The sequence below is a fragment of the Gekko japonicus genome, unplaced genomic scaffold (assembly GCF_001447785.1).
Source record: "Gekko japonicus isolate JY-2015 unplaced genomic scaffold, Gekko_japonicus_V1.1 scaffold1636, whole genome shotgun sequence".
In the NCBI taxonomy this organism is placed as follows: domain Eukaryota; kingdom Metazoa; phylum Chordata; class Lepidosauria; order Squamata; family Gekkonidae; genus Gekko; species Gekko japonicus.
Genome location: NW_015176023.1, coordinates 48,157 through 60,648, shown reverse-complemented (window position 1 = coordinate 60,648; position 12,492 = coordinate 48,157). Strand labels below are relative to the sequence as shown.

General features: G+C 51.1%; 1 protein-coding gene across 1 annotated transcript in view; it reads left to right on the top strand.

The window, feature by feature from the left end:
* Positions 1–12,492, top strand: part of WNK4 (WNK lysine deficient protein kinase 4) — a 74,986-nt gene that overhangs the window by 22,738 nt on the left and 39,756 nt on the right. Inside the window, exon 4 of the mRNA XM_015426589.1 lies at positions 10,755–10,927. Coding sequence (XP_015282075.1) covers positions 10,755–10,927 — 173 coding nt within the window. The remainder of the gene's footprint in view (positions 1–10,754; positions 10,928–12,492) is intronic.

Genomic DNA, 12,492 nt, shown 5'->3' with positions numbered 1-12,492 from the left:
TTTCCAACCTGGAGTTGGCAACCCTATGTCCTTTCCAGGCAACCATCAGCCTACCTTTATCTGCCTGCCTGTCTTCAGGTTTACATCCCCCCCCCAGCCTCTGCCTAGGGAAAGGGCAGTCTTTCCCTGCAGTGGGAACCAAGGCAGCTGACAGCAGTATCCTCTCCCCCATATGATCCGCACCACTACCCTATGAGGTATGTTAAGGTTGAAAGTGTGTGAATGGTCCATAATCCCCCAGGCAGCTTTTAAAACATGATCCTGGGACCTGCACACCATCCTCTAAAGCGCTCTCTGTGGCAGTAATGGGGTGACTGCTGGCACCTTTTCCTATCTTTGTGGTATCCTTGTGGTATTCTGCTTGTGGTGTGATCTGTCTTCTTTGTGATGTGGCATGATTGTGTTATTGGGTTTGTTTCTTTTGAAGGGGAAGTGATGTGTTGTGAGGACATATTTTACCTCAGAATACAGTAGGTTCCATATGCAACTGGCAATTCCAACTGCCTTGCGGGGGGGGGGAGTTTGAGGTGTGGAATGGAGTGAAGTCCAATCAGCTTCCATATGCAAAAGACCTTGAAACGCTGGGCGGGACTGCACAAACCAGCCAGTCAACCCAGCCAGCCGTCTTCTGACTGACAGTTCTTGCGGCCAAACACTAAAGGTGTGCATTTTGGAACGTTGGAGCCCACTATGGCTTTATATATAATATAAGGGAGAGATACTTCATTTGTCCTCTGCTTTTCTTCCAGTTCTCCTGCCAACTTAGCAGTTCGAAAGCAAGACATTGCAAGTAGATAAATAGGTACCACTTCGGTGGGAAGGTCACAGCGTTCCGTGCACCTTGGTGTTTAGTCATGCCGGCCACATGACCACGGCAACGTCTTCGGACAGCGCTGGCTCTTCGGCTTGGAAACGGAGATGAGCACCGCAACCCTAGAGTCGGATTCGACTGGCTTTCGAGCAAGGGAGACCTTTACCTTTACCTTTCTTCCAGTTGGGACCCAAGGTGGCCTACAGCATTCTCCTCTCCCCCATGTTATCCTCACAACAACCTTGTGAGGTAGGTTAGGCTGAGAGAATGTGACTGGCCCAAGGTCACCCAGCGAGCTTCCACCGGCACGAGGGAGAATTCAAACCCGGGTCACTCTTAACTATTATCCCACAGTGGCAGTGCACAATATATGACAATGTTTTCATATGTTTCCCCTCCTTGTTGAGGCTTTGGAACTGGCAGGAATGGAATCCAGGCCCAAGTGTGTGTGTGGGGTGGGGGGGTGGGGTGCAGTTAGTGGCGGTGTGTGTGGCCTTCTTTGGGGAAAAGGAAGCCGTCTGACCACTGGGCCTAGGCAGGAAGATGGGTGTTGCGGGACACGTCAGCGGAGCCACTGAAAGCCCCGGCAGGCCAAGATTCCTTCTTGGGTCACCCTTCACATTCAGAAGGTGGTGGTGGGGGCATAGCTCTCCCTCCCCACCTTCAGAAAGGACTCTGCTCCAGTTGCCAGCTGCCCTGAGAGGGCCAGAATGAGGAGGGCATCACACTGGCCTCCGTCAGCCACCGGAGGAAGGCGGGCCACAGGACGGTTGCTCCACCTCTGTCCAGGGGAGGGGGCACCAGCCTGGCTTGGCTGGATATAAGTTCTGGTGGTCCAGCATAGAGATGTAAAATTTCTGGAAATTTTGAAGCTCGGGAAGAAACCCATTTCTTTTCCAGTTTTTTTCGGGGGTAAATGGAAATTTTCGGTAAAATTGAAAAAAATGCTACATTAGCACTTCTTTTGTCTTTTCTAGATTGAAAGTCATTCTGTTACTTTAGGAACATAAAATATGACTATGGACATTTTTACTTGGCATGAAATTATCACAACTAGCATATTAAAAATATAGTGTGTCCAAACAATTATTACAAACCGAATACCCGCCCACATGCAGAAACAAAACTGAAACCTTTTTCTTTTCTCGTGACAATAGCACCTCCTAAAGTAAGAAATGCATCTTGTTCTTGCATTGGAGAGTTCAGTTTGTAACCTAGGACTTGCTTGTCCTCAGTGCACAGAAATTAGATCAATCTGATACCATATATATATATATATTTTAGAAATGATTTGGAAAATATTTGAACTCCTGGTCTTAAAGTATTTTATTCATCATGTTAAAATAAAACATTCCATAATCAATTTCTGTTCTTTTCTTTTGTAAATTTTTCCAATTTTTCGTAAAAAAAACCAAAAAAGGCTTCATGAAAAAATGGGGAAAAAACGTGGAATGTCGGGGCACCCGAAGGATTCACCCGCTTTTATTTCTGCACGAGCTTTCATGAACTAGAGCCCGTTTCTGCAGCGGCAGCTCTTCAGCTTGCAAGCCGACGGGCACAGCCCCCCTCTCCGTCTTCAGTCATCTCCACGTTGGGTGTGTGTGTGTCACCGCCCCAATCCAGAGCAGGCCCTTTGCCAGCCCCTGACTGCAGCCGGGCTACTGAGACAGTCAGCCCCTCAGCCTTCCCCCTCCAGGTGGTTGCTGGCACAGCCCCCCCCCCCCCGGGGATGCTCCACTCCTGCTCTCTGGCCCCACCTGGAGAGGTGTCTACAGGGGAGGTGCCGAAGGGAGCCTCATGAGCTCTGAAGGCTGACCGACATCCCCCAGAGAACTATTGGTTAGCCTCAGTGGCTAGCTGGGTCAGACCCTGTGCAACCAGGGAGCTTTCCCTGCAAAAGAAAAAGAAAAGACAGAGAGAGCCTTTTTTCCCTAGAAGTTTTGGTGGCAATTATGTAGGCTGTGGAAGGTCAGTAGTTCAGCAGTTCGAGACCCGAGTGTGCCGCATGACGGAGAGAGCTCCCGTCTCTAGTTCCAGCTCCTGCCAACCTAGCCGTTCGAAAGCAAGACATTGCAAGTAATAACAGACAAACATCTTCTAGTTTTCACCCCTGCAGATACAGCATTCCCAGCCACAAAATCCTGTCTACGTTTGTTACTCATAAGGCAAAGTGGGCCACTTTCCGGGTTTCATGTTTATCCAGATAATCTAAGAGATTTGTGATACATGGTAATGCATACAACAGCGGCCTGTCGCCTGAGGAGATTTGCTCCCTGGAAGACAGCCGGATCCTCAATAGCTCCTAAGCCAGACAGGCAAAGCCCTTGCTTTGTAATGCCTATAACTGTCCTGCCCTGGGATACCGTGGCTGGTAGTCAGAGAGGGATAAATGCCCTTTCTGGATGAAAAGACTTCATCCAGTAAATAAGTAGCTCTGCTTGGCAGGAGGCTGACCATAGACTGCAGAGATTTGGGGATTACGATCTTTTTACAATACAATATCAGCTAATCTAGTCTTTTTCAGGGATTTAGTCCTAAAGTAACTACGCCCTAAAAAGGACTCCTGAGAAAACCCAAACATCTGTACGTAAGTAAAGTTATGTTTGTGGTTGAAGCCAGCAATTAACATTTAAAACACAACATAATTGATAGATAGTAAGAACCCCTCTAAATAAAGGTAAAAGAAGTTTAAAACAGCAATAAAATGCTTTTTAAAATTCGTAAGAAACAGACAGTTGACAGTAAGGTGATTGACATTTAACTTGCCGTGTTGTTATAGATTATCAGATTGTTAAAGCTAGCCATCCAAATCTAGCCACTTGGTATGGTACCTCTGAGTGCCTGTCCGCAAGGAGATTTTTCATAATACGAACTCTGCCTACTACTGAGAGGTAAGGATTTAGGGAGCGGAAGTGATTTACAAAGATTATTATAGGCCTTACAGTCGAAAATGATACGTTCTAAATTTTCAATGCCTTCATTACAGCAGGGGCATATACGTTCCTCAAATGGGATTTTCTTATACTTTCCCTTTGTAATCGCTAGAGGAGGAGCGTCCCAGCGCATAAGAGAAAATGTTCTCTTATATTCGTGGTTTGACAGATGGTGAAGACAGGCCATGGAACTTACTCTGTTAATGGGGCCTAGAAGTGTATTCCATTTCTCTGTTCTACCAATATTGTTCTGCCTATCAATAGCCATAATCCTGTGTTTTATCAGTTCTCTAGCTTTGTCACAGGCAAGGGAACATAGGTATTGTTTTGTGAGGCAAAAATAAGGGAGTTTCTCCTCTATAGACTTAAGCCAGGGGGTATAAAGATGTCTTGTAATATTAAACGCGCCAGTCCCTTGGATAGAAAAACTAATTTCAGCCAATAATGAATCGCCATGATCCACAATAATCATTCCAGTTTCAATTCGAATAAGTGCGTTTGGAATGCTGTCGGGTACCTGTAGAACAGATCTCAAAAATTTTAGTTGCACTGTGTCCAGTTTCTTGTCGTTAGATATAATATTGGTGGGGGCTCCAAAGGTAAGTTGACTGAGAGAGGCACTTAAATAGTCTAAGGGCAGCTACAAGACATTTGCCCCCTTTGTACCAGTAACATCTTTTAATTGCCCCCGCGCTCCTTTTGGCATTTATGGCAGCAGAATTCATATTTTCAGTTCTTGAACCATTCGCCTGGAAGTTAACACCCAGATATTTAAAACAGGTGACTTGTTCAATGGGAATAAAGTTTAAGAGTCAATGGAAAGTTTTGGGGGATCTTTTAGTAAAGGCCATTACTTTAGTTTTTGAATAGTTAACCTCTAAGCTGTTATTCTGGCACTATTGGGCAAAAGAACTCATGGCTCTCCTGAGACTATGGGTGTCCTAGCAAGTAGGACGGCATCGTCTGCATATAAGAGCACTCCTGTGTGTCTGCTGCCTAGCTTTGGGGGGTGGGGTGGGTGAAAGGCCTGTTTAAATAGGCTACCACGTCATTGATGTAAAAGTTAAAGAGTAGTGGTGCCAAAAGACATCCTTGTTTAACTCCTTTCTCAACTCTAATGGGATTTGTCAGGTGACCCTGGGGAGAGTACCTAACCCTTATAAATGTGTTCTTGTGAAGGGCTTGAATAAGAATAGTAACCTTCTGTCAATACTTGAAGCTCTTAATTTGTCCCATAGAATGATTCTAGAGACTGAGTCAAAAGCCGACTTCAGGCCCAGAAAGGCAACGAAAAGAGACATATTTGAGTTGGAGGAATATTTGGCAGCCAGATGATCCAATATCATACATCGATCTAAGGTAGCCCCGCCCCTCTCTGAAGCCGGCCGGCTCACCTGCCAGACAAGAGTCCTTTTCCAGCCCATCCCGGAATTTCCATAGGAGGTGCCTCGCATAAAGTTTACTCCCTATGCTTAGCAGACTAACTGGCCTGTAATTATTTGGGTCTTCTTTGGCTGCGGTCACACGGAGCATTAGCCAGGCTACAGAAACGGAAGATAGGCGGATTTTCCGGGCGCGATCACACCGCCACATCTGGGAAGCGTAGAACTCCCATGGCGAACCCGAGGCTTCCCGCCGAAGATGCGGAAACCGCGGGGCAAGGGCGGGCGTCTGATCGCGTTTCCGGTTCACACGTTTTTTTGTCTCCGCTCAGGAAGGGGATGTGGCTCCAGAGCAAACTGATTGCTGCAGCGGCCAAATGGCTCGCTCACCACTTTAATGCCAGGAGCTCACTGGATGTGTGCTCGCAAGACTCTGCAGCTTAGAGAGCGCATTGGTGGCCACCCTAGGACGGCCACGGCCTGGCACGACGACACTCCCTCCCTCCCGCGGTGCATGGCTTACTTCTAAGGAGACCTTGCCAGTTGCTGCACCGCTTCTCCCGGCTGTTGCTTATCCAAAACCTTCCCTGCTTGCCCTCCCCCCCTCCCCGGACACGCATGCGCTCGCACAGAGCCCCCTCCTCTTTTCCGTACCCCCCCAACTCCTGGCTCTGCCTGCTCGAGAGGAACTCTCTGCACCGGGCGGCAGAGGGGGAGGTGCAGGGGGTGTGTGGCGGGAGGGCGGCCTGGCTGAAGCTCCTCCTGGAGGGGACCGGACGGAGGACACAGTTTGCATTCCTCTGCAGCCCTGGAAGGGGTTAAACCCGTGTGATCGGCACCTCCCTCCAACCACGGACCTCGACGGGACGTCTGATTGCGCAGCCGCGCGTTATTTTGCTCTGGCGCAAACAGCCACGCTTCCCCCCCGCATTTTCCGGCCCGTGCCAGTTGCTGCACCGCTTCTCCCGGCTGTTGCTTATCCAAAACCTTCCCTGCTTGCCCTCCCCCCCTCCCCGGACACGCATGCGCTCGCACAGAGCCCCCTCCTCTTTTCCGTACCCCCCCAACTCCTGGCTCTGCCTGCTCGAGAGGAACTCTCTGCACCGGGCGGCAGAGGGGGAGGTGCAGGGGGTGTGTGGCGGGAGGGCGGCCTGGCTGAAGCTCCTCCTGGAGGGGACCGGACGGAGGACACAGTTTGCATTCCTCTGCAGCCCTGGAAGGGGTTAAACCCGTGTGATCGGCACCTCCCTCCAACCACGGACCTCGACGGGACGTCTGATTGCGCAGCCGCGCGTTATTTTGCTCTGGCGCAAACAGCCACGCTTCCCCCCCACATTTTCCGGCCCGTGTGACCAGAGCCATAGTTACCTTTTTAAAAAAATAAATAAATAAAATGGGCTAATAACTGCTACTCGCCAGCAATGCTCTCTCTAAGCTGCGGAGTCTTGTGAGCAAAAAGTCTACCTTGTGAGCTGCTGGCATTAAAGTTTTGAGCGAGTGATTTGGCTACTGTATAAATTAGTTTGCTCTGGAGCCCTCCTTCCTGAGCGAAGACAAAAATGTGTGAGCCGGAGGCTAAAAACCTGTGAGCTAGCGCACGCTAACTCAGCTTAGAAGGAACACTGCTTTCCAGTCCTTAGGGATTCTCCCTGTTTGGTCAGTTAATGTTAATAGGGATGCCAAAACCAGTACCCACCATTCTGCATTCTTTCTCATCAGCTCTGGAAGGATTAAATCAAGACCTGGTGCTTTGCCAGGCTTCAGGGTGTTGATCAGCTGTTTCACCTCCGAGTGATCTACAGGGGGCCGGTTTGTAAGATTGTCAATTTCCCTAGCATTAGAAGATCTTGTGATTATTTCCTTATACAAATCCCTAAACTGGGTTTCCCAGGTCCCAGGAGAGATAGGATTGCCCAAAATATTTACAGGCTGGTCCAAAAGACCAGAGGCCAGTCTTCAAAACCGTGCTGAGTTCTGATTAACATATCAGCTTTAGTGGGAAAATGTTCCGGGTCAGAAGGCATTGTCTCCATACTGAATTGAGTCCTGGCCAGTGTCCCCTCTAGGCAGAGTTAGTGTGAGCTAGCTCACAGATTTTAAGACTCCAGCTCACACATTTTTGTCTTAGCTCGGGAAAGATGGCTCCAGAGCAAACTTAACTGACGCAGCAGCCAAATCTCTCGCTCACAACTTTAATGCCAGCAGCTCACAAAGTAGAATTTTGGCTCACAAGATCCCACAGCTTAGAGGGAGCATTGCAGTGTCCCCTCTAAGCAGAGTTAGTGTGAGCTAGCTCACAGATTTTAAGACTCCGGCTCACACATTTTTGTCTTAGCTCGGGAAAGATGGCTCCAGAGCAAACTAACTGACGCAGCAGCCAAATCTCTCGCTAACAACTTTAATGCCAGCAGCTCACAAAGTAGAATATTGGCTCACAAGACTCCACAGTTTAGAGGGAGCATTGATCCTGCGACCTCCTTCTCTAGGCTCAATATTGTTTCCCTTAGTTGGCCGGCAGAGGAGCGTTGTTAATCCACATGGGTGTGTGGACATATTACCGGACTTTTCCCAGGAATGCGGAGGGCTCTTTCCATGGGACGTTAACACGTCGCAAGGTCAGCCAAAGCCAACCCAGAAAGCCCTTCTTGGGGGCCTGAGCTATTCCAAACTCTGTGCCTCCCCCCCCCTCCCCGCTCCTGAGCTGTGCACAATGGAGCTTTCAGAGTGGCTGGCCGCACACAGCTGCATCTGTAGCAAAACTTCATAAACACCCGATGTGTAAAAATATGATCCACCTCCAGCTCCACCACAGAGGCCCTGGCCAATGGGGAGGGGAGGCGGTTCCCACAGACACATGGAGGCGCGGCGGCCTAACAGATGGGGCCGGGGGGGGGGGGGCGCCTTCCACAGGCACCAAAAGTGCCATTTCTGAACAGTTTTGGTCTGTTTTTCCTGTTGTTCTTTTTCCCACTGAGCCTGGTGTGGGATGGCCCAGGGAAGGGGGGCGTGGGCTAGTGTTCCCTCTAAGCTGAGCTAGCTCACAGCTTTTTAGCCTCCGGCTCACACATTTTTGTCTTAGTTCAGGAAGGAGGGGGCTCCAGAGCAAACAAATGTATGCAGTTGCCAAATCGCTCACTCACAACTTTAATGCCAGAAGCTCACAAAGTAGAATTTTTGCTCACAAGACTCCACAGCTTAGCGGGAACATTGGCGTGGGCTGTCGTGTGCGTTTAGGGGACTTAATTCTCTCTCTCACACACGGCGGGAAGTCGCTTTTCACAGATGAAGTCCCCCTGGCGACTGAGAGGGGCTGTGAGCTTGGCGCTGACAGCAGTTCTGTCATCTGCTTGAGTGGTGTCCAATTCTAGTTTGGCAGACCCTGCTTCACCAATAGCTGCCGCGGGCTTAACTGACTGCTCCCCCCCACCCCACCTTCCTCCCAGCACCCATTTGAGAAGCAGCCCAGATGTGCCACAAGAGGCAGGCAGCGGTTAGACGGTGCAGTATGAGCAAGGAGCCGGAGCTCCCCTCCCCACCCCCTGCCTCGCCCAGCTCCTGCACCAACCAGCACCAATCTCCCCTCTCACCCCCCTCCCCAGCAGAGCAGTCTACTTCTTGAGCAGAATAGAACTGCTGTGATCTGCAAATGGGCAACGGGCAGTGCAAGACCCTGCACGGCTCCGGACTGCTCCTGAGCAGGGCTTCCTGTCTTAACTAGAGGCCTCTCGCCTGGGAACACTAAGGGAGGCTTCTCTTCCCCATAGTTCCTGCCTCGGCAGCATCCCAGAGCTGCAAAATGAAGCGGAGCTTGGGGGGGGGGGGGGGTCCACCAGTGGTGTCTTTGCATTCCCCCCAGTTCTTTGCTGTGGTTCAGGAGCGAGAGGGCTCAGCGGAGCTTTGGGGAACTTGGGGCCGGAGGTGCTGGTGTTCAGAGTGGCACTGAAGAGACAGGGGAGAGAACCTTTTGCGGCTTTGTTGTGCTGGTGGGCTGTGAAAGGCCGTGTTTGTTCCTTTCTGCTCCTACATTCACACAATCGAATTCTGAGGCAGAAGATGAGAGGTGGTCTCCTCCAGTGGCCCCCCTGCTTCCCCAGCCTCCGGGGAAGGCCCAGCCTGTGTTCTGGGGGCCCTCAAGAAGCAAACACATGTATCATGCGAGGACGGGATCTGCCGGAAAGCCTAGCCCAGTGGTGGCGAACCTATGGCACGGGTGCCAGTGGTGGCACTCAGAGCCCTCTCTGTGGGCATGCGTGCCATCGCCCCAGCCAGGACCAGACCATCATTAAAGTGTCGAATTCTCTGCCAAATAATTTTAAGCAAATGAAAGCATTTGGGATTGCTTTCCTTACTTTGTTTGGATCATCTTAAGCTAATGTATGAGTTGCTTTTTTCTAAAGTAAAACCTCCGTATTCAGGTTAAATGGCCGTGTTGGCACTTTGCGATAAATAAGTGGGTTTTGGGTCGTAGTTTGGGCACGCGGTCTCTAAAAGGTTCGCCATCACTGGCCTAGCCTCTCGCTCCCCCCTCCTCTTACAAGTGGTCCCGCTCCTCGTGTTTGGAACAGCGGTGTTCCCTCGGGAACAGCAACCTGCTTCTTGGAAGAGGGGCTGGTTCAAACTGGGCCGTGCCAGATCTCAGCAGGCCGGGCTCCTGCACCGCCAAGTGCAGAGGCCTGGGGCAGGGGTAGCCTCTGTCCAGCTGTGATGGAATGCAACAGGAACTGCTCACACCACCGGCTGGTCTGACTGCCATGTGCCTGGCCTCCTCAGGTTGTAGAAATGGGGGGGGGGAGGCTGGTGAGGTCCACAAGAGGGACAAGACTGTGCCTGACTTCTCTTGCATAAGGAGGCCAGGTGTGGTGTCAGCTGATCCACCCTGACACAAATGCAGGGAGAGCATTCGGGAGAGATCCACTAGCTTGACTTTGATTGTACCGAAAGCAGGGGTCATTTCCTGCGGGAGCGCACAGGAGCAGAGCTCCGGCAGTAAAGAGCCCAGGGGGCGGGCACATGCAACAAACCCCACCCCCTGCTCCCAGCAGCCCTCAGTCAGAGCAAGAAACAGCCAGGTAAGCTGCAGAGCCCCCCCCCGGGCCCCTGGTCCAAAACAGTCCAGTGGCACCTTTAAGTTTTATTCAGGTACAAGCTCTCCCTCCTCTGCCAGGACAGATCTGCACGTCCCCCCCCCCCAATGGCTAGCAATCCAAAACAGCCCAGGGGACTTTTGTGGGTGTTGCTTTCTGACAAACTTCCGGTGATGTCAGGGGGCGTGGCATATGCAAATGAGTTATGCTAATGAGCTCCTGCACCTCTTTTCCTACGAAATGACCCCTGACCGAAAGGGATGTGTTGCCTCCAAATCTTACAGTGTTCTTAGATGCAAGGATTTCTTTTTAAGAAGAACAAAAGCAGGGCGTAACATTTGGGAGGGTGACACGGGTGCCTTAAAAGCATCAACTGTAAAAATGTCCCTCAAAACTACATTTTGAAATTCAGATTAAACCAACGCATTTCAAAATCTGAAATTCTAAAGCTATCGTTGAGCCTTAAGTGAAAATGTCAATTTGGCTGCTGCATCCAAACAATTCCTTCTTCTTTTCCACATGCCCTTCTCTCCCCCCCCCCCAGACACGGAAGTTGTCCAAGGTGGAGAGGCAGCGCTTCAGTGAGGAAGTGGAGATGCTGAAAGGGCTCCAGCACCCCAACATCGTCCGCTTCTACGACTCCTGGAAGTCCTCTGTCAAGGGGCAGGTCTGCATTGTGCTGGTCACGGAGCTCATGACTTCAGGCACCCTCAAAACGTGAGCGCGGGGCAGGGGTTTTTTTTGGGGGGGTGGGAGGCTGGCCTTGGGGCTGTGTCCTTGGGGAGGACATTCCTGCAGGGAGGGGCTCTGAGAGCCAGTGAGTGTCCAGGGATCTGTGGGCAGGGCACCTCTTTGCTTGGGCCAAGAAAAATGGTTTATGGGTGAGGACCGCTGTCCCTTCCTGAAAACACCTCCGGGCTGAACAGGACATTACACGCCAATGCCTGTGACAGATTCCCCACCAGTTGCTATTTCGAAGCCTTGCTGCTTGCCTTGTGTCGTGACCTGGGGTGTCCCCTGGCCTTGGAGGAACACTCGCCGAGTTGGCTGAGTGCTTAGGAGGGAAGCGAGAGCCTCCGTTTCGTCACTCCCCAAGTCCCTCCCTCGGGGTTGACAGCCGCCTCTCCGCCTCTCTCTAGCTTGCCTAGCCAGTCACCTCCGATATCCTCCCTGACTCTCCTTGCTTCCCTCCTTTTATCCTCCCCGCGTCCCTCGGTAACACCCCCTTTTCCTTCCCAGTCCTCTTACTGCTTCCTTAACCTGCCCGTCACCCCTTCTATCATCCCTATTGTTTGTTTGTCTCCTTCCTCGGGGTCGACAGCCAGGGCCGGCTCACTCACTAGGCGAACTAGGCAATCGCCTAGAGCGGGACGGCCCTTAGGGGCGCCAAACTGCACGTGGCCCCGTACTCTGGGAGTTTCTTGATTATTTGTGTTTTTCATTCTTCCTAAAATGCATTTATTTTTGAAAATGGGAGGGGTCGCGGGGGGGGGGCGGCGCCAGAAGGGATCCTCGCCTAGGGTGCAAAATAAGCTGGGGCCGGTCCTGTCGACAGCCGCGTCTCCATCTCTCTCTAGCTTGCCTAGCCAGTCGCCTCCGATATCCTCCCTGACTCTCCTTGCTTCCGACCTTTTATCCTCCCCGCGTCCCTCGGTTACACCCCCTATGAAGGACCCTTCTCAGTTAAAGGGAACCTCAGGCGCCCAAACCTTTCCCGACAGGTACGAAAGAATGGCACCAATAGCGGGGTTTAAAAATGAAATAAGAGGAACGATTTATTCTTAATGAAAGGCAGGGAAATGGGGGAAAGGTTTTATGAGAGCAAACAGTTGGCAACCAACAAGGGCCCGCTACAAACACCATAAACAATGTTTAGGCTTTCCCAAACTCAGGAAGAACTAATAAAAATTATAAACCCTATCAGAAGGTTCCTTACAGTAAGCAGGCAGTTGTGATACTAGTGAATTCATACCACCAATAAACCAGGGCTCCCCTGATTAGGCTCTGAATCTCAACTAGTCCCTGTGTGAGTGGATGTCTGTCTCTTTTTTTAACCTGGGGCTGACCTGTTACTCTGGCCAATCCCTTCAGCAGAGTCTGCTCTGCCCCTCTCTCTGGGACATCCTGCCACTGTCTCCCAGACTGAGCGTTTTCTCTCCGAAGGCAGCCACTCAAAAGGCCCCCTCCTCCATTAAATTCTCTCTCTCTCCAAAAAGACCCCCTCCAACCCCCCTTCCAACTGTCAGCTCCCCCCCCCACCCCCCCGCTGGATGCTTCCGTTG